Source organism: Mustelus asterias, chromosome 12 (genome assembly GCF_964213995.1).
Source record: "Mustelus asterias chromosome 12, sMusAst1.hap1.1, whole genome shotgun sequence".
In the NCBI taxonomy this organism is placed as follows: Eukaryota; Metazoa; Chordata; class Chondrichthyes; order Carcharhiniformes; family Triakidae; genus Mustelus; species Mustelus asterias.
In genome coordinates, this window is record NC_135812.1 from 38,015,372 (window position 1) to 38,038,113 (window position 22,742).

Genomic DNA, 22,742 nt, shown 5'->3' on the forward strand with positions numbered 1-22,742 from the left:
ACTCATTTGAATTACAATTCAGTTTTCCATTATTCACCTTTCCCAAACTCTTCACTATCTGTAAAAGTTCTCAGCCTGAGCTGCCTCAGGCAGAAAGGTTTAAGCTCAGATAACTCGCAGCATTGAAGGCAGATGTGTAGCCTTGTGCCTCCTCTGGCCACAGCCACCAGCACTTGAAACTCATTGCCCAGAATTGGACTCGGTGCTGGGCGAGTGAGTGACTAGATACAGTTTGATCATGACTTCCTTTGTCTCGTACTCCACAGTCCAGGCTGCAAGGTTCCATAATCTATTGGCTTTATTAGTCACTGCTATACATTGGTTTATCATGCTGAGACTCCAGGTCCCTTTTAACCTCATCCTTAGCTATCACCAACACCATTCACAACAACCCTGTGTATATTACCAGACCTGGAGATATGCTAGGAATTAGCAGGACATGTGTATGTTATAGGGCAGTTTTCTACCAGCCCCCAAGTGGGAGGTGTGGTGGGGGGAGGGGTAAAATCACAGGGAGCTGTGTCGAATTGGCCCCCTGACCACTTTGCACCATGGGAGAATTTTACTGACAGCAGGACAGGAATCGGACAGGCTGCCTATCCCAGAGATGTTCCAAGCATTAGTAAAACAAGGATGGGGAGGGTGGTCGCTGGCTGGGAGGGCAATCCCCACAGCCTGACGGGACAGTCATTTTCCCAGAGAGGTTTCCACATCCAGTGCCCTGTCCTGGAATTTTTAAAAGATGTTATTTGGTTTACCTTCTGCATAAGTTGCAAGATCCCCACCTGGCCACTGCTCCTGGTGGTGCCGCTGAGCTGCCAGCCCTCAGGTTTGGCTGCAGCTCTTGGAGACCAGCTCTCCATCTTGAGTAGGATGGCAGTAGCCATTTGTTCCACATCCTGCTGGATGCCTGTGTGTGCTGGCAACACACATATTGGGCTGTCTGCTCGATTGGCACAATTCAGATTATAGAGTACATTAACGCCCCTGCTCCGAGATTGATATTTGAGACAAATTTGACCCTACTCTACTAGCAGAAACCAGGTAAGTGGTTATTGACAGGGTGCCTTATTTAGGCCCCATCTTTAGTGGTAGCACAGTGGTTAGCACTGCTGCTTCACAGCACCAGTGACCCAGGTTCAATTCAGGCCTCGGTCACTGCCTGTGTGGAGTTTGGACATTCTCCTCGTGTCTGCGTGGATTTCCTCCGGGTGCTCCAGTTTCCTCCTACCGTGCAAAGAAGTGCGGGTTAGGTGGATTGGGCATGCTAAATTGCCCCATAATGTCAGGGGGACTAGCAGTGTAAATACATGGGGCTAGGGGGATAGGGCCTGGGTGGATTGTGGTCAGTGCAGAGTCGATGGGCTGAATGGCTTCCTTCTGCACTGTAGGGATTCTATGATCGGATTCTATGATTAACCTGCTGTGATAACCCCCATGAGGTCCATGGGGAATCATTGATTGATCTCCCTGTGGAGCTCATTGAGTATGAGTTCCCCCGGTAACAGGCAGCGGCCTGCCCAGCTGGAACTCGTTCCCTGAGCCTTTTGTAAGACAGATCCAGGACTGGGTCTGCTGAACTGTAGTCGCAGACGGCAATTAATGTGTGCACACAGTTTTATTTTGCATTCTATAATAACCGATATTCCTTCCCAGCCGTGCTTCCTGAGCCATTACACCTGGTTTTCTGAGCAGGTGGCAACATTACCTACCTGAGCCCAGCACAAAATATAACATTTCTCAGCTTCACATTTCTTTTTGTATTTCTTCTGGTCTTTTTGTCTGATTCCCAAAGTCCCGTGTTGACAAGGGCAGGTTCAGGTCATTTCTGGGAGTCTTCAGTCATAAACCTGCACTTCGGCAATATAAACTGTAGAGTAATAGGTTAATGGATATGTTATTGAGACTATGAAGATATTAATGATGTAAACTTGTGATCAGTAGTCAGATCACCAAGAGGCTCCAAGAAAGCTAGACGTTGAACAAGCTTTGTCCTGAATACCATACACTTTCCTTGATGTTAGCTGGAAGGTTAGGTGGATTAGCCATGATAACTGCATGGGGTAACTGAAATAGAGTTAGAGGGTGGGCCTGGATAAGATGCTCTTTCAGAGAATTGGTGCAGACTTGATGGACCGAATGGCCTCCTTCTGCACTGTAGGGATTCTATTCTTCTATGGCTTTGCAAATAGTTCCTTAATTGTTCAAATTTAAACCATACCGATTATCTCAAGTCTTTCATAGGGAAGTAAAGACTCATCAAGATTCAGTAGGGCTCAAAAGCATGGAATCAGCAAAGCATCATGAATGCTTGGCAAAGACATTACAACATGGTGGCAGCGTGGAGGCCTTGCCTAGCCAGCTGCCGCCACAGATTGGTGACATGTGGGTGAAGATCAGGCCTGAAAAATAAAGCTGTGAGGCACAATGTTGCTAGCCACTGAGCAACCACTATCCCTCCCACAAACTTTCCAACACATTGACGGTACTGAATGACCTTGGTGTTACAAAGCAACCACAGAAACAGGTCTGTAAATCTTTATACGCAATGGAGGCTAGAGCTGACAATGTCCTGAAGGAGCAAGACATTGAGAAAACTTTTGCATCATATGATGAGGTTTATGGGGGCGTTTGATTAAAACTTCAGCCCCAGGAAGAATTTGGTAATAGAAGAGGAGGTTCCAATCAGAGGACCAAAATGCCAAGAAAGTCCATCCATCCCTTCATTAATGATCTATATTGGTTAGCAAATAACTGCAGTTACGGAGTTTTACAACACAAATTGATTAGAGACTATATTGTAGTCATCATTGATGAAGCACTGTCCTACTTGTAACAATCAAAAGAAGATAAGGCATGGGTGGCACGGTGGCACAGCGGTTAGCACTGCAGCCTCACAGAGCCAGGGACCCGGGTTCAATTCCAACCTTGGGTGACTATGTGGAGTTTTCACGTTCTCCCTCTGTCTGCGTGGGTTTCCTCTGGGTTCTCCGGTCTCCTCCCATAGTCCAACGATGTGCGGGTTAGGTTAATTGGCCATGGTAAAGTGCTCCTTAGTGTCACGTGAATTAGTAGGGTAAATACGTGGGGTTACTGGGCTAGGGCCTGGGTGAGATTGTTGTTGGTGCAGGCTCATTGGGCTGAATGGCCTCTTTCTGCACTGTAGGGACTCTATGATTTTAAGATCTGACTCTAGAGAAGGCTGAACAGGCAGGCTGAGTTGAAATGCTGAAGTTTGGGAGGGGTCAGTCCAATGCATAGGCTCAAGGTAGGGAGCCCTGTCCATTGAAAAGCCCATGAAAAAAACCTGCAAAAACCATCAAGGCAGCGGGAAGAACTCTTCCATCTAGATGCAGCAGTCACAGACAATAGTGCTAGGAAGACTGTCCAGCAGGGGGAGCTGAATGCTTTCTGTGTGGCAGGACTGGTCATATTAAATAGTTTTGTAAAAATAAAAAGGAGCATTCAAAGGGCAGAAAGGTAGAACATGTTCCCAGCCAGTTTGAAATAGGTGATACACAGTGGCATGGTGGCACAGTGGTTAGCACTGCTGCCTCACAGCGCCAGGGACCTGGTTCAATTCCGGCCTCGGGTCACTGTCTGTGTGGAGTTTGCACATTCTCTCCGTGTCTGTGTGGGTTTCCTCCGGGTGCTCTGGCTTCCTCTCACAGTCCAAAGATGTGTAGGTTAGGTGGACTCGCCATGCTAAATTGCCCCTTCGTGTTCCAAGATGAGTAGGTTAGATAGACTAGCCATGGGAAATGTATGGGGTTGCGTGGATAGGGCGGGGAGAGGGCCTGGGTAGGATACTCTGTCCGAGAGTCGGTGCAGACTCGATGGGCCAAATGGCATCTTCTGCCCCGTAGGGATTCTATGATTCTATGCAATCAAAGAAGCCGATAAACAGTTCTGGTCTGTAGAGTTGGAAGTCCAAGGATACAGAATGGATACTGGGGCAGGTCTCTCTGTCTGATTGGGCAGATTAGACTGGCTTCAGAACTGGTTTACGGGGGTCCAAATCTAACCATGTGACTTGAAGCTAAAAGGGTTGACAGGCACAGGTGCCAGAGTGAAAGGTCAGCTCACCACAACCCTTGGGCATGAAGAAGAAGAAATTAATGAAAGTCTCTATATTTGACAGAATCAGCCAATTTCTCAGCCCAGCAAGGTTAGCAAGTTTAAGACTCGGTCTGATACAGATGCTGGATGAGTTGTCAGTGGAGGATAGCAAAGTAATACTGAATCAGGAATTTCCAAAGTTGGTTGGAGGACCAATAGACTTCCATTCAACAGGAGTACATGAAGTTCACTCATTACACAGGAAGTTTTTTTTTATTGTAGAAACGCCATGCACTGGACCCCAGAGGATATTGCAGATTTCTCACTTCATTTTGCAGACGGGCTAGAAAGTGAGGAAATGGAAGGCTCGGAAAAGGACGATGACCATTGATGGTTAAGGCACTTCTAGACCTTGGTTGGCTTTTTCCTGACAAAGTTGTTGGGAAGAAGGCCATTGCAGAAAGATGTTATCCATTGGAAGATGAGGTCCTAAATCCCATAACACTCTTTGACTCCACAGCCAATCCAGATGAAGGGTGAGATTCTGCTGTCTCGCAGTCTCGTGTTTCCTGCTGACGGGAGGTGGGGCGTTGTTCGCTAGTGGCGGGATTCTCTGGTCCCGCCATTGTCAATGGGAATTCCCACTGATGTCACCTCACGCCGGCGGGACACCTGGAAGCAGGGGTGTGCTGCCAGCGGGACTGGAGAGTTCTGGCCGAAGTCTCTATTGTCTTTTTTTGAGGAGTCAGTTAAAGAAGCTGCTGAAGAGTTGGATTCATTGGTTCAGCAAAGGGAGTAAGCATGGTATTAGTAAAACATCACCAACACTCAGCAATGACATTGAAACACGAACAACTGGCCATTTTGTGTTGGGAGTTCCACACAACCTGAAAGCAGTGAAGTGACTCAGTTTCGGAGCCTAGACTGGGGGTGGGGTTCTAGAAATGGTGCTTTAAAGCTCAACTCAGACAGCCAGGCTGGGTAACCACACCAGAAAGGACCTCCATAGTAGGGAGCAAATCAAAACTGAAAAGAACAAATCCTTTTTTGTTGTGAACTGGAATGTTGATAGCCTAATGAATCGGCATTACACGGAAACACATTGCAAGGGAACTGTCCAGGTACAGTGTTGGTATTGACACTGGCAATTAAATAATCACATTAGATGAGAGAGCATGGTACTCATTTGACCATCTTCAGGATGAACTGGTTAGTGATCCTTTGGTGTCAGTTTTGTTATTGTGCCTTTGTTGGTTAATTTCACACTTTAATCCTAAAATCTTTAATACGTCATCTGCAATATGTAGGTTTTCAACAGACACATCTTCAATACTCATCTTCAATAAGCTCATTTTGATTGGGTCCATTGTCAATGACAGTCCTCCGATCATTTTATAAGGTTGTTTTGCAGACAACAGCACCTATTTTTGTTAAGCTATCCTATTGGGATTGAGAAAGAGAAAGAGAAACATTGTCAGAAGAAAGTATGTCAGCTTGATGTAATGATATATCATATTGGATTACCGTTTACCTTTTGGAGTGAACTATAATGCCAGCCTTGAAACTCAGATACTTTCCTTCCATTATTCCTTTTTACTGCAAAGAAAGAACATCACTCAAATATCAAAGATTGCCATTGAAAATGTGCGTATGAAAAAATGTCCTTACTGAAAATACGTACGCTAAAGGTGTACATATTGAATATATGCTTCTTAAAGAAGCCAGGATTGAAGATCCACCAATTCCAGTTAAGTTTCCTCATTCCAATTCATCTCTGTGTCATTCCCATGCCTTCCAACATGTAACCTCCATAGCCACTCATCCAGTACCATTATCTACAGACCTCAAGAACTATGAAATAGCAATGGGAATTATACTAAACACTGGAAAAAATTGAACCTCTAGTAGCCTAATAAAACCTTAGTTGAAATACTCTCATTAATACTGGAAGGAAAAAAAAACTATTCCAGGACAAAAAGTGTAATCCTTCAGGTGTCTATTAGGTTTGTAAGCAAATAAGAAACTGAATCAAAGGCATATTCTCTCATTACAGCTCCTTAAATGTTTTGATCGTTCTTGGATTGATAGATCACTTGCTAAGCTAATGCCATTGATAGACGTTGAAGCCCAGCCAAACATTCATTTTATCCACAGCTGTCATAAAAAGCTTCCAGCTACGTTGCCTGAAATTGATAGAACACACTGGTGGCTTGTTTCCATTTCAAAGCAGAGTCCCTGTAAATCAATGGAGTGATGTAGGTGCAGAGATTTTATTTACTTTCTGAAGAAGGGATTTTTTTAACAGAGAGAGCCATCAATTGATTTATATCACAGTACCAACCTGTGGAATTCTCTACCACAATGGGCTGTGGAGGCCGAGTCACTGAATGAATTTAAGAAGTAAACAGTTTTATTCCGAGACTCTAAAGGTGTCAAGCAGTAGGGGAGAAAGTGGGAATATGGCATTGAGATACAGGATCAGCCATGATCATATTGAATGGCGGAACAAGCTCAAAGGACCGAATGGTCTACTCCTGCTCCTTGTTTCTATGTTTATATGATGGCAGAGGGTGACAGGACTTTTGTTTTGCATTAATGGCATTTGTTTCAATCGAAAAATACTGTAATTCATGATAACACTTGCACAATGGTGGTCAAAGGTCAACTTAGTTTTGCAGGACAGGTCCCTATGATGAATCACTGCATTAAAAACACATCTATATTACCATACAACATCTAATCGTGACATCTGAAGGTGTCAAAACATTTTACACTTGGCGGTCATGAACCCTTCAAGGAGGGGAATTTGTTCAGACTTCCAAAAATCTCACAAAAATTGTGTCCAGGAGGAAATCTAAATTTCCGTGTGGTCCTCACAATGGGGACCTGAACCTCGGAAGAGACGCACGTGGAGTTTGCACCGAGTTCTTCCTGGCCCGGGCAAAGGGTTAGGGTTAGGGGTCGGGAGGGCAGAGGTAAATTCTTTCTTGAGTAAAATACAACTTCATCCGGATCGCACCTCCATTGGACGATGTAACTCCTGCCCTGAAAGTGTGAATATTAAAGATTTGCAGATCGATGACGTTTGCTTTTGAAGATGTGAACATTTAGCTACGTGGAGCGAACATTTGCTTTTGAAGATTTGCTTATGAAAGATGTGAACATGGCAGATGTTTGTATTTCGATGTGCAGACCAGAGATATGGAGATGGAGAGTTGGCTGGTGAAGATGTGGGTATTTAGGTGAGCGGGTTGGAAACATCAGCACTAAATTAAATGAAAATTCCGGCCATTTTACACTGAATGATACAATTCTCATAAAGACTCTTTTCATGCCTCTTTAGACTATTTTAAAATGATGTTATCACCATTAGTGCATACAAATATACTTCCCAACCTAAGCATCAGAGAGAGAGAGACACAGAGAGACATCAGAGTGAGAGGCAAAGAAAAGGAGAGGGTTTTGTTGGGAAACAGCCCCGGTTTTAGCCTGTCAACTCTCAGTACTCGATTGAAGCTACTTCAGTGCCTGCATTTGCACATCAAAAACCTGAAGGATAATGCCTGCAGGCAGCCAGATAATAATGAGCTTGCCGGAAAAAAAAGAGGAAATAAAACAGAGCTACATTAATCTTTTTAATCAAAGTCTTCATGATAGTTTCCTTTTTTACTTTGCCAGTCCAAATGTTAGCAACATAACATCAGTGACAAGAGTTTAGTCCCTGTAATATCTGTTCTCTGGTTACCAAGTTGTCAGCTTCTTAGTTTTCTCCACAGTCCCCTTCCTCCTGTTCCCCTGAAAGAGGCGATTCTTTCTGGGAGATGGTTCCATGAGCATCGACAGCCCTCCAGTACCTCACTCAAGTACCGCTGTTTATGTGCGAGTTTTAGTGATAGCTCAGCCAGATCCTGTGCTCGAGTGATGCTCACACAGACCATATTCCTGAAGCATTGCTGGTAGCTGCTCAACTCACATCTTGCCATGTTGTGTTATCACACAGCAATATTAGAGATTAGGCCATTCAGCCCCCTTGCTCATGCTCTACCATTCATTTAATTAATGGCTGATTTGCATCTCATATTCCAAATTTCCCTGTATTGGTGGCATGGCGGCACAGTGTTAGCACTGCTGCCTCACAGCGCCAGGGACCCGGATTCAATTCTGGCCTCGGCTCACTGCCTGTGTGGAATCTGCATGTACTCCCCTGTATCTGCGTGGGTTTCTTCCAGATATTCCAGTTTCCCTCCACAGTCCAAAAGACGTGCTGGTTAGGTGCGTTGGCCATGCTAAATTCTCCCTTCGTGTACCCAGACAGGCGCTGGAGTGTGGCTACTAGGGGATTTTCACAGTAACTTCATTGCAGTGTAAATGTAAGCCTACTTGCGACATTAATAAATAAACTGTAAATTGGTTGACATCACTATTTAACAAAAATCTATATGGGGGGTGGGTGGGGGGGGGGGGTGTGCGGGGGGAGGGGGGGCGTGGGCGGCAATTCTCCCAGCCAGGAGACTTATATGGAGGCAGTTTAGTGGGTTTCCCGCTGGGTGCCCTGGCCTCCGTGAGTCTCCAGGTGCCGTCAGCTCCGTGCCAGAAATCGGTGCGGAGCTGAATAAATTATGCAAATGATCATTTACATTTCATTAGTGGGCCCGGGACTGAAGTCTCCGGGCCCGCTAGCCTCCCCCCCTCCCCCGGCAGGAGTGGTTCACTCCGGCAGGGTTTACAACAGCTCCCCACTAGCGGGGAGCTGGTGGCCTGACTCCTCTGGAGTGAAAGGGGGGCCATGGAGGTCCCCCCATGGAGGTTGGGATCGTGCGGGGTGGGTGCTCCCTGGATACTGCCAGCTGAGCAGTGCCAACCTGGCCCCCTGGCACTGCCCAAGGAGCAAAGTGCCAATGCCCAAGGGGCACTTTGGCACTGCCCACTGGGCATCGGGCTGTGCAAATGGGTGGGGCCTATGGGGGCAGGGCTACTGTTGGGGGAGATTGGTGGGGGTGGGGGGGTCCTGCTGCCTCTCAGCACTGGGATCAATGACAGAAAGAGGGAGGCCAGTGAGCAGGGCTGGCCACTGGGGTGTGGGGAGGTGGATCGGGAGATCAGGACTTCCGGGAGGGGGGGTGTGACCGAGACTGTAGTGGGGGGGTGGGGGGACGTCAGGACTGCGGGGTGGGGAGGAGGTGAGGCCAGCAATAGGGGCATTGTGGGGGTCGCACAGCCAGCTATGCGCGGTCAAGGGGCTGGCCAGCGATCGGGAGGCTGGCAGTGCGGGCTACAGTGCATGCGCCGATCTCAGTGCTGATAGATCTACACATGCGCGGTGGCGCACTCAGTGCAATGCTGCTGGCTTCCCTTGCGGGAATAGGCCCCATCCACTGATGTTCAGTGTGATTTATGTTAGTGCACTCTGCAATGCTCAGAGTGTGGGAGATTCATTTTGAAAATCTCGCCGGATAAGACAGTGGGATTTACTCCAGTTTTTACGTGAGTTTGGCACTTAGAATGTTTTTTGGCAGAATGGCCCCCATGACGTGACCTCTTGGGGCTGAATGTTGTGTACACCTTGCGTGCACAATGGGGGGGCCGGAGGCAGTTGTGATTTCTGCTTCTGCGTGATTTCACATGGGTCAGGCAGTGTGAAATGCGACTGGACATTGGCACTGCCCTGCTGGCAGGTGGAGGGGAATGGCAACCACTGGGACTTGCTGGGGTGTGGGGGAGGGGTGTTCAGTGCAACAGAGGCATCTCCCTGAAGGCAGCCAGGAGTTGCTGAGAAACATCAGGGAGCTGCCCAGAAGAGATTGTAAAAATTTGACGGCAGTTATGGCCGCAGCACCCATTGTGTTATACCAGGCAGGAGGGCAATGTTGGTGGGCACTCTGCCCCCTGCCTTTCGGACAAGTGCCAGCACACTCTAGGGAGGCGGTGCGTGCCAGGCGAGACAATCTCATGCTGCGGGGTGGTAAGAGGAAGCCAGATATAGAAGGCCTGGTCAGAGGTGGCAGCCCAGGAAAGCAGGCAGGATGTTGTGTGTCACACCTGGATACAGTGCTGCTGGGGTTCAATGATCTTCTTTGCTCAAAGCTGGGAGTACTGAGTTGGCATGGTGCTGAAGGGTGGCCTTCCTTTGTGGCACTCAGAGCTATAAGATTCAGAGTTATAAAAGGTACATATACCTGTGCCAGCCAAGGCTGGGAGGTCTGCCGTGGCTGTATAGAAAGGTGAGGTGTGCAGATCTGACAGGCACCTTGACCTGGGTATCAGGATGGAAGGGGATGCGGAGGTACTGTGGTGGGGGGTGCAGTTTTGGTATGCCAGGCTGGTATGGTGATGCAGGTAGGGGGTGGGCGGATGAACGTACTTTTGTCCATACAGAAGAGAAGCCATTCTGCTATGGAACACACACAAACTGAGCCAACCGGCTCATACAGGGCAAATTTGAGATCGATGCCCTTGAGTTAGAGTGCGGGTGTGGAGCAAGGTCCTCAGGTCGTGGAGAGGCAGCTGCCTCGGAGGAAGGTTAGAGTCCATGGACAGATACGAGACTGATGGAGAGTGAAAACAGCGTGGGGTTGTCTCATCTCAAATGAGAAGCTTTAAACAAGAGTCCCCAGTGACCCTCCAACCATGATGCACCATGTCTGGCATACACGTTGATAATGTGATGATTGGTATTACTGACATAATGGGGTTAATCTTCCCATCCTGCCCACTGCAGGAATCATCAGCAATGGGATGGACAACTTGACGGGCCATTTAAAGGATTGCTGACCCAGCCAGGAATATTTGATCTCGGGCCAAGCACGACTGGAACATCCCACACATTGTCTTCCTCCCTCAGATGCGCCATCCTGCAGAGGCTGCCAGGAGGCTGCCAGGACCTATGGCAGAGGCTGCCCGGACCCTCCCTTCACACCTGAGGAGGAGACACAGACAGATCCATCTACACCGCACCCTGTCCCGCTAACAGGGATCAATGCAGATATGAACAAGCTGGTGGACATTAGTTTATCGGTTCTCAGATGGTAGAACACATTGGGGAGGGCAAGGCACCCAAGAAGCTGGCAGAGGCTGTGAGTACCCAGGAAGCTGGCAGTCGGGGGGCTGCTGGAGACCAGGACCATGCTGAGTCCGAGGCAGGTGATGAGTCAGTATTGAAAGTCATGGGCAAGGGTGAAGGTGGCCGGATGGCAGAATGAGATAGGCTGTAGCCACAGGGCAGGAGGAGAAGTGGTAGGGTGGGCAGAAGGGGAAGTGACCTGGGAGGAGGTGGGGAGGGGGGGGGGGGGGGGGGGATGCAGGTGGGAGGGCAAGCGACCTCATGTGGTGGGGGGGGGGGGAGGGAGGGGATGCACTGGGGTTGGGGGTGGGTGGGGAAGCAACCTTGGGGGGGGTGGGGGAGGCAGATTGGTGGTGAAGTGACATTGGAGGGGTGAGTTAGAGGAGATGCGGCTGGTGGATGGGGGGGTGGGGGGGGGGGGGGGGTGGGTGGGGGGGGGGAGGTGGGGGGTGGGGCAGTTGCGTGGGAGGGGAAGCACCCATTGTGGTTGGATGGTTGTACTTGCACATTGGAGAGTTGATGATGCTGAATCCATTTAGATGGATATCTGATGATCTGAATGTGTACATGTGGATGTCAGGTTAGAGGTGATCAGGATCAGCAGTGATGCTGCTCACAGTTAAATGGTGTTACTTACTGTCTCGGCAGACATTGTAGAATACCCTATAGTTGGTGTTCATTGAGTATACCCCAGCACAAAATCGGAGGTAACCTTTTCTCCGATTAATATTCCCTGTGAATGTGACTGGCCTACTGGGAGTACAAGACTGTGTGGTCACCCACTGTAAAGGGAATGCCATGGACAGCATACTGCAATCCTCTTCTAACTAGTAAGGCTGTGACATTTTGAAAATGGCTGGTGCTTGGTTTTCCAAATGAACCTCAGTATTTGTTGAGCCCATACTTGTCCAATCCTATTTTGCCAAATCTTTTCCAGAGACATATTCCAGCCTCAAGTCCTGCCCTTCCCTCTCTGCTCTATCCAGCCTCAACTCGCTGAGTGGTAGAAACTTCTCTCATCGTCTCCTGTTCCTGCATTCTGAACCCACCTCCTGAAACTCTGGAATTCAGCAGCCATGCCCTCCTCTTCCAAAGCTCCCACCCTGCTTTCACTTTGCTGGTACGCTTGATTACCACCCCAATGTTACTGACAACTCTTCCATCGTGCCCGATCATCCTCTTGATCCAATTGAGCAGGAAACAGACACAACAGGAGTCAATTTTCAGGACCAATATCCTGCTCCACCAGAATGCCTGAAGGATTTCTGACCCATCGGCAGCTTGGCCATTGTTTAGGCATCCAGGGCGGTTGCCTAAAACAAGCGATGATCCCTTTGCTAATGAAGGTTTTTGCACTATTTTAGGACCCCTCGCTCAGGAGGACAAGGCCACCCTGATTGTCACAGAAATCAGGTTATAATTGAGTAGATGTGGCTGAGTAAACACCACCACTGAAAAGGTGGTTTTATTTGAGAGTTTGATGTGGAATTGGGAGAAATACTTCTTCTGGAACCACCATATTCTGGAGGAACACCGTTGGCCTCCAATCAGTATCTCACACCCACCCCCAACAGCCCATTGGCTTTGTGACCCAACACAAAACTGCCCCTAGTTTGAACTAATTGAACTAAAACAGCAATTTCACAAGCAAGGGCACAGGATGGCTGGTGCAGGGATGTCAGATTGGCACTGGATACTGAGGCTGAAGTACAAGGAGCTTCACTCTGGATCTAATTCTGTGTTGGACCTCACCTGGACACTGCTTGGTACCCAAAGTGTGAAATATTTTATTCTTGAACCCTTTGTCATAGTGAGCACCAAATTCACACACAGGCCGGGATTCTCCCACCCTGCCCGCGGCCGGGATTCTCCCACCCTGCCCGCGGCCGGGATTCTCCCACCCTGCCCGCGGCCGGGATTCTCCCACCCTGCCCGCAGCCAGGATTCTCCCACCCTGCCCATGGCCAGGATTCTCCGTTCCCGCTGCGGTGAACGGGGATTTCGCTGTGCTGATGAGTCTGTACCACAATCTTTAGTTTTTAATATAAAGAAAAGTCTCTGAGTGTGAAAATGGGGAAACTCTTTAAGTAGAAGCTGAACATCTTCAGAGTGATGGATTTTCCTGTCTAAATATTTATTCACAGTGTCACCTTTTTTGCATCTTCTCTGGGCTGAAGTGAATCCATTTGGTTTGAGAGCTGCCGCTTTGTGAGGGTCAGGAAGTGTGGTGCAGAAATAAAAGTGGACACGGTTTACAAAAAAGAAACCCAAAAATATATATTTGCATTTAAACTATCATGAACATATACAAAAACGATATTCTATTGTTTGTCTTACCATAAATTAATACATCTACAATCATCGAGGAGACAATGTGAACTACAGACAGTACAAACTAATTGTACAGCCTTTTGCACAGGGTTCAGCTAAGACACACAAAGATCCTGGAAATGGAAATAAAAGAGGACACACTTGTCCCAACAGCTACTGTCACCAAACCACATCCACCCTCATCCATCACTTCAACTTCTTTCCAGTTTCCCTTTGTCTTCACTGAATGCTCAGACTCAAGCTGCTTAAGTGCCGGAGGTGGTGGGTGGGTGGGTTTTGAGGGGGGAGGACTGATGAACACTAGACAAGATCCCAATTGCAGTGCAACAGGACACTAGGGGTGGACAGTGGCAGGGGGCGGCTGGGCATTTTTTAAGATAACCTCAAATTCCCTAATTAAGTTTTGACCGAAGTGCTCGTCAGGAACAAATCCAAGAAAATGAGGTAGGAACATAGTTTGAGTTCCGATATTTGACCCACTGTTGATTAAGGTCATTGGATTCAGTTTAATAACTCTGTCGCTTAAAAGGTGGAGATCAACAAATGGTTTGCTATTTAAAAAAAACAAGCTGAGAGCCAATTTTTCCAAGCATTGTACCCCAATTAACACTCCCGAAAGACAGCACCTCTGACAATGCAGCACACCCTCCATACTGCACTGCAGTGTTAGCCTGCACTGTGTTAAGGTCCTGGAGTAGGACCTGACGCCACAAACAAGCATGATACCAAGAGAGCCAGTCTAAAACTTGGCACCTGGCAAAGCATGGATCATGTGGTTCCAATTACCTGCCCCGCAAAGCAGTATGCTGAGACATCCCACACACACAACCCATTCAATCTTCCTTTTACTCACTGGTTGAAAGTGTCACGTGTTTCCCTAAGGTATCCAGACTATCAGCTCAACATGGAGCTGGCTATAAGCAACATCTTCAAAATAGAATCCCTGTGAAAATATTGTACTTGGTGTAGAACTTTCCTTTCGCGATTGAGCAGCTGAAAATGAATAATAAACACTCTACTTTGGAACGGAGGGAGAACTTTAGTGGCAACCTCTCAGATCAATGTTAAAAGTTAAATGTTGCCGGTAAACTTCATTCTCAACTTACTGTCATGACTTTCTCATAACTCACACTCCAGCCTCACCCAGGAGAGGCTGTCACTGACAAAATTCCACCAGGATTTCAATCTGGCAGAGTCATGTTGGTGAGGAATATTAAAAGAATGTGGAATTCAATGTTCTTAAGACATTTTCTCCTGAAGGTGCTGACCTCCTTGGGTTTAGACCCACTGATACTGGCTGCCTTTCTGGTACATTGTTCAAATTACCGTTCTTCACGTCTGAGTCTAAACAATGAAGGGCCACGAGGTTATTCAACCAAGGGAGCATCACCCCAGAGCCCCAACTTATTCTCCCCAGATGTAGGAATGCACGCACTTTCCAGATGTTGCACCAGTCAGCAAGCAGGAGTGGAAATGCTGTTTGATTTATTGCCCCTGAGCCATGGGGTGCTGAGGGCAATTTAGTGTCCTAATCCCACCATAGCCCCAGCACATACTGATCTACTCATTAATTCATTCAATATTCATTGAGAAAATGTGAAGAAGCATAAATCTATTGCTAATTATAGCCCCGTATGTTCTGAACTCTGGGTGCTTTATTTGGGAATACCACTTTGGAGGATCATTCCAAAAACAGCAAATCCCCTGTGGCATTGCTCGTGGTACATCAGGATTTCACACTGGTTAATGTACAATGCATGATTCTGTTGCTGCCACAGGTGGACTGGATGCAATCTAGCTCATCCTGTTAAAGCAGTGGTCTAATCGTTCCATCATTACCTGGTCAATTATAGGTTGTATGTGTTTAAGGACAACCTGAGGCTTTTTATTAATTGCAGGGTGTTTTCTTTTACTGGACAACTCCCTCTGCACATTGCAAATTACTGCATTTTGTAATATAGTGTGCAGTGTAACATTTCCCCAGCCTTCATATACAAGTGAATTTCCAGCGGTGTTGCTTTGTAATTAGGACCTTATCAACAAAGTGTGATGAGGAAGATGTGACTGGGAAAGTGTTACAGGAGTTAAGTAAAATGCACGCACACTACAGAGAGATTGCTGGTAAACATATGACCAATAATGAAACTTTACTCCAAAGCCAGTGCACAGGTTCCCAATCTCTTTTAGTTCCCTTATTCTTTATAACTTTCACTACGTTGGTACGTCCCCTGTGCTAACAACACTTCCCAGTAAACTGGTAATCTGATATATTCACCATCATTTTTGGTGCAGGTACCACATAACCGAAACTTGTCATACCTCCAAAACAGGAGAGGGACCCTCAACAGATTTCGGGAAAAGTTTAACTGATGATTTTTGGTAGTGAAAGTGAGCAGTGACAAAGTATGGGTTATTTCAAAGGGCAGCGTTAACACACTGGGTTCTGTTGATAGCCTAATTAAAGGGTCATCGCCATCAAGGATTGGGGATGGGGGGATTTCAAACAGGCTGGGGCAGAAATAAAAACGCTCAGACCATCGGTGTGAGTTGATGCTAAGGATAGGTTTGGGCTATACTTGATACCATATCTGGTGCAGTGGGGACTTTCATCATGTGGCCTTTGAAGTTAGATATTCAAGGAAAAATATCAACAATGGTGGAAGCCATCAGTGATGTCTACCTCCCCTCTGAGTCCCATACCCAAACCCTCAGAAATCTCTTGTAAGGAGCTTTACTGGGTGAAGGTTTGAACCAGCAGAGCACTCTGCAGCTCAGTGTGATCCCCACAATAAGATGCATTGACACTCAAACAATCTGACAACAACCCCCTCCCCTCCTCCTCCAGCTCGCCTGTGCACCTTGCTGCCCTTCAGCACAGGGACGGGCGGGAGAGCAAGTCAGTCAATTCAAAATCACCACCAGAAAAATTGACAACTAACGTACAATGCAGATTAACAACTGTAAAAGAAACCACAAGTTGCAATGAGACATCAACACATACAATAGCAGAAAGGGATGGGAGCTCTCACTCTCCCATTTCCTTCAAAAGGAATTATATTGCACAATAGGAAAGTCGGGGGGGGTGGGTTGGGGGATAATTTAAGGCTGATAATTCCACCACTCCATTTTCCAAGTAATGACCCCAGCTGTGGAGAGGGCATTGTCCATTATGAGGGGCCACTCTCACCCCTCCCCCCCTCAGGTCAGTGTGGGAAGGCCTGTGTTTTATCCACTCTGTGACAAGCTCCCCTGGCATCAGTACCTGATGATTATCCTGCTGAAAAGTGGCTGTCCAGTAACTTGGATGAACTGTTACAACATCGCAATGATTCATCCCTCATTAACATAAAGGAGGCCTCTCATGATAACCCTTTACTGACAAGAATTTAACCGACAAATATGCTCAGGAACTGAAACTACACCTGTTTATTTGGTGGCAGAGTGGCTGGGAATGCTTTTTAAAAAATGATAAACGTGACGAGACTGGAATTTAGGGTGAAATGCAGCATATAAAGAGGGTTTCTAATTATTTTTGGGATCTGCAATTTTAAAGTGAATTCTCTGTGATTCTTCACTCCATCTCCCTGATGCTGAAGTATGATCTCATGGTGGTTGGTCATCCTTTTCCAAGTAGCCATGCATAAGGAAAGGCAAGTAAGGAATGGCAGGATACTTGACTGTGAAGTGCACTGAAACTGAAGGCATCTTCACCCACATTTTCCAGTGGCTGAATACCAAGCAGGTTGTTGGCGAGGTTCACCCTGTCTAACCTCAAACCCAATTGAGAAATGCTGTTCCCATGAGCTGACGATACAAGGACCAGGGGGACGTAGATTTAGGGTTTGGTGCAGGGGGATGTGAGGAAGGACTATTTTACACAGCAAGTGGCAATGAACTGAAACTCGCTGCTGAAGAGGAAGCGGAAGCAGAAATGATCCATGATTTCAAAAGGAAAATGGACGAGAACTTGAGGGAAATAAATTCTGCAGGAATGTGGGGACACGTCAAGGGGAATGGGACTGACTGGGTTGCTTCATAGCGAGCCAGCATGCAATTGATGGGCCAAATGGCTGCATTGTGTGCTGTAGTGACTCTAATTCATAACTCTTCCTTTTGATCAGCTAAGTGAATTTAGATAAGGAATCAAACTTGGGGCAGCCTCTCACCCCTCCCAATGCCCAACTCTGGGTGGCTCAGAACAGAGACAATGAATTGAAATGAGGGAACATCAGGGTAAACCTCAGGTACAGGATGAAGATAACTGGTGAAGGCAGTGCGAGACATAACCCAATACAGAAAAATCTCCCTTTATTACTCAGCACCTAACCATCCCCACCCCATGTCCTATTGTACAATTTTATTTTCCCACACAGCTATTGGGAAAGAAACGTAAGAAGACTTCAATAAAAGAATCAGTAGATAAGGGTATTTCAGTCGTTACAGGACTGTGTGCTAATCCAGAATCTGCATTATCTGTACTCGGCAGAGACATTTTAACAGATCACTAATTGACCATGATTATTCATGGGATACCTAGTGTCAGTATTGTTCCCCTACACCTTAAGACTAGTTTTACTTTCTTCACCTGATAGGGTTAAATATTTTTCAAAAAGAAATATTCTGGGACAGAAACTGAGAAATAAAAAGTCCTTTGTGCTGAAATGCGAATTACAAGTTAGAAATGTTTTTGTTGGAAGAATGAAGTGTTTATATGGAAAGTATTAAATGTAAGGGAAAGAAACATTTGAAATTGGTGTGAGTGTAGCCTGCAGATCCAAATAACCCTCAGTAAAAATATCATACGGTTCTCGGATGAGTTGAGGATTTTGTTTTGCTAACTTACTGTCCTCCTCCCCAGAGGGAACCAATTAACCCTGTGGTGCCTGTTTCCACAGGTACTGCTGCCTTGAGTGAGCCCCCTACCAGTCCACTGGACAAATGCCATTCCTTAGGATCGACTCACCCTCATCCCCCTGTCTCCCCCCCACCGCTGACAGGGAAAAGAGGCATCAACATCTGCTCTTATACAACTGCTGCACTTCTATCAGAGTAACAATAGCAGTGAAAAATAACGAAGGCTTGTATCCACATTTACAGGGGTGCTGAGGCCAACTGTGGGCCCTTGCCCAACTGCACAGATCAAAAATTAACCCCTGGACCTGCTGCTCCTCATTGCCTTAAATTGCCCTGAAGGGACCTTTCAGTTCGATCAAAGAAACTCTTGTGGCAAAACACCAGGGATTTAAAAAAAAAGTATCTTTGGGAATGACTGAGAAATTATTGTAAAAATGTATTTAAGATTAAAAAATAACTTTTAAAAACATTATCAATATTTAGTATTTTCATTACACGCTTTGATACTGTACACCCCGCAATTTGACAATAAAGCTTTGAAAATGAGACGGTTCCAAGCTGCATGACTGCAAAGAGAGATTGATAACATTTTCCCTTCTACAGGCTTGGCACGGTGACATTCAGAAGCACTTGGCGCTTGGGGGGGGGGGGGGGAGAAAAAATCCAGTTTCAGCTCAAAATGAATGAAAACTCTTCCAGCCGTTCCGATCTAAGCTGTGTATGGCTCAGTCTTAGCGATGTTAGAACGAGACCATCCACTCTCTGGAAGATTGTTCTCCCCCAAAAACCTACATGACAATAGGTCTTAGGATGGGCATTATCTTAAACCTTTACATGGATTTTACAGGAATTCCTAATCAATCCTATAGGTTAAGAGACTTCAGTAATGTGACTATCTGAACTAGTAAATCATGTGGCCAAAGGGCTGGTCCCTGAGCCTTGTACTGGGTTCTGAGCACACACTGGCTTAACTGTTCTGCTGCCCCTTTGTTTTACCTGGTCTTAGTTACACATGGGTCGGATTGTCCAGGTAAGGGTCTGTTTTGTTCATGTGGACCATAACAGAAGGTGCCTTGTAGTGGCAGTGGCTGGCAGAGCAGTTGACCCCAGTGCATGGTTTCCCTCGAGTCCTCACCGATAGCTTTCTGCTGCACAAACTCTGCCACGTCTGAAGGGTCTTGGAGCTCCAGACCCATATCCCACTGGTGATCCCCACCACCAAGGACATGAAGATCTTTAGCATGAAGACAGCCACAGTTGGCACTGAGGTGTCCAAAGTGCAGTCCAGAATCCTTCTCCCTGGATAGGCAAGGCAAGGCTGCTCAGAGGCCAGCACTTTCCAATAATCCATGTTCAACCTTTCGTAGAAATAGCAGACAATGACACAAGTGGCCGGGACGGTGTAAAGGATGGAGAAGACCCCGATCTTCACCATCAACTTCTCCAACTTCTCCGTGTTGGTGCCCCCGGTCTTCATGATCCTGCGGATGTGAAACAGAGCCACAAAGCCGGTCAGGATGAATGACGTCCCTATCACCAAGTAACAGGACAGAGGGATAAGCACAAAGCCAGTCAGAGCATTCACGTCCATGCTGCCCACATAACACAGCCCGGTCAACTCATCACCTGCTACCTTCCTCATAGTCAGGATAATGATGGTCTTCATGGCTGGAACCCCCCAGGCAGCCATGTGGAAATAGCTGCTGTGGGCTTCAATGGCCTCATGGCCCCACTTCTTGCCTGCGGCCAAGAACCAGGTCAAGGTCAGGATGACCCACCACAGGGAGCTGGCCATGCCGAAATAGTAGAGGATGAGGAAGACGATGGTGCAGCCCGTACTCTCCAAGCCTTCCTGGATGACATACAACTCTCCATTCTCCCGGTCACAGGCAATGTTTTCAGCCCCGGCTACTGAGCGAATGATGAAGGCCACCGAGTATACATTGTAGCACATGGACAGGAAGATGATGGGTCTCTCCGGGTACTGGAAGCGGTGAGGATCCAGCAGGAAGGTCAGCACAGTGAAGGCAGTGGAGACAAAGCAGAGCGTGGACCACACGGCCATCCAGATGAAGGCAAAGTCTTTGTCTCCCTTGGACCAGTAGACATCCACCCCTGGGGAGCACTTGGGGGCACAGCTCAGGCTCTTCTCCACATACTGGAACTTGTCAGGGTTGGCACAGGAGCCAAGCGGCCCTGGGTTCCTGCCATCAGCTGCCCCGGGCAGCCTGGCTCTGGGTGCCACGGGCAGCATGCCCTGTCCTCTCTGTGGCTCGCCAGTCGCATTCTCGGGGGCTTCCATGCACAGGGCGTTGGGGTCGTTCCTGGTGGGCAGCTTGCTGCAGTCCAGAGACTCGGGCCAGCCGAAGTTGAACTGAGCCATGATGGGGGCGCAGCGCTGGCGGGCTTGTTCACACATGGGTCTGCAGGCTGGGATGGAGGTGGACACTTGGTCAGTGCACATGGGGGCATAGAGGGAGCAGAGGAAGAGGCGGAGGTGGATGTGACAGCCGTATTCCACCAGCGGGGCAAACTCGTGCAGTTTGATGGCAGCCTCCCGCTGGTTCTGGTGCCCCATGTAGTTGGGCATTCGGGTCATGTTGTAGCCGATCCCCAGGCACATGGGGATCTCGATCGGCTCGCACTTGGCCTCTCTGCCCCTCTCGTGGTCGATCGAGCCGATCCCCCGGCAGATCCCCAGCACCAAGGATTGGCAGAGGAGTACCAGGGAGATCCGGCGAAGAAAGCGCCCCATTCTTGCAGCGGAGCCTGGCTGGGTAGCGTCTCACCCTGACATCTCCCCTGGACAGCAGCAGCAAGCAGGCAAGCAGGCAGCTCCCACACAACACTCAGCAATCCCAATCCCAGCAGAGTTTGTCAAAGTTTCCAGAGCAGATTCCGCAATGCTGGTTTGAAAGCTCCAGAGCGCTGCTCCGGCTTCGCAATGGCTCTGCAGCTTCTCCTGCTGTTGTTTCCCACTCTCACACACAGGGAGACTGTCCCCACTCCTCCACTCTGGCTCTTTGTTGGACAGTAGCTGTCTCTCGGCAGTCCCAGGGAGCTTGATCAGCGCTCACACACACACACACACACAGAGGAGGGTTTAACACTGGTGCTCACTCCCCTCCTCACTGCAGGCACTCAGCACAAACCCATCCTGTCCACAGCACCAGTGGGGTAGAGGGAGGAGTGGGTGGGAGCTGCCAACCCAGTGCCCCACCCCTCACCATCCCCCATTGGCTCCCACTCACACCCCCCCCTCAACCCAGATATCATTGGCTCACACCTCTGCCACTCAGGCAGGAAGGGCGGGGTTGTCAGTCATATGCTGAGCAGATAGTCACAGACTGAGCTGCAGACTCTCTATCCCACTTAGTGTCACCCCCTATTGTCGGTGCAAGCGTCAAACCAATACAGCAAGGGGGGCGGGGGGGAGTGTATTCTGCACAGCCCATAATTCACCCAAAATGTTGGCAATGTACATCATGAAATTCACAGCTTGAAATTTACCCTGTGAAATACCCCACCGTTTACACTTTGTTTTACAAGTTCTTACTCGGAGGCAGCACGCACACACTCTCCTCATTCGGTTCCCATTCTAATTCGGCGGGGACAAAAGATCATTCTGCCCTCCCCAGCGATAAAGTCCAGGTACAGAGGTTAGATGCAGAAAAATTCTAATCAGCCATATACCCCCTCCCCCCCGAAAAGGAGTCTCATTTAAACGCCGTGAAGATAAATCTCCGGCAAGTTAGACACATGGAGCTGTGGGGTGGTGGGAACTCGTACAGGTTTTGCTTCCAATCAAAGAAAATTGACACAAATTTTTTTTTCAAATAGCCATGAATTGACTCGAATGTAATTTTTCACAAATCATTCCACCCGAATCTTTGACAATGTGCCGGGGGTGAAAAACGCAAATTGACCTTTTTCAATATTGTAAAATATAGCTGCTTTAAGAAATATTTTAAAGGTTTAAAAAAAACTCGAAGAATGTTGGATCTTTGTGCAGTCGAAGCTGCCCCTTGGATAGGAGTTCAGGATCTGGATGATTAGTGCAGTTAAAAACCTTACCGAGATGCGCCCTCTACAGTACTCTTCCCAAATCTACTCCTTACTGTGGACACTTACTGATCAAACCTGCCCCTCGCGTTTAAAATGTTGCCAACACAGATAAATAAACTGCCAACTTCCCCACTGCAGATGTTAACAGAGACGCTATTTCTAGCACTTTCTGTTTTTATTTCAGATTTCCACCACTTGCTGTTTTCCTGTTTCCACGCAGTTGTGTAACTATTTAACATTTCCCCACAATCTGGTGTTATTTTTAAATTCCAGTCTCACTCTATACTTTATTTGGAAACAGACTGTTGTTTGTGCTGCTGTTGCTGTGACCTCCGGGGCTGCTGTTTTTTTTCAAAGATGTCAATTCTGTCAG

At 47.6% G+C, this 22,742-nt stretch overlaps 1 protein-coding gene across 1 annotated transcript; it reads right to left on the reverse strand.

Moving 5' to 3' along the window:
• Window positions 1–13,393: 13,393 nt before the first annotated feature.
• LOC144501386 (frizzled-9) lies at window positions 13,394–21,436 on the reverse strand. The gene has a single exon (XM_078225077.1). It carries the CDS (start codon window positions 21,057–21,059, stop codon window positions 19,311–19,313), a length of 1,749 nt encoding a protein of 582 aa, XP_078081203.1. The 5' UTR covers window positions 21,060–21,436; the 3' UTR covers window positions 13,394–19,310.
• Between the last annotated feature and the right edge of the window lie 1,306 nt (window positions 21,437–22,742).

Excerpts from the sequence above, each read along its gene's own strand:
- LOC144501386 (XM_078225077.1), bottom strand. The coding sequence starts at position 21,059 with ATGGGGCGCTTTCTTCGCCGGATCTCCCTGGTACTCCTCTGCCAATCC.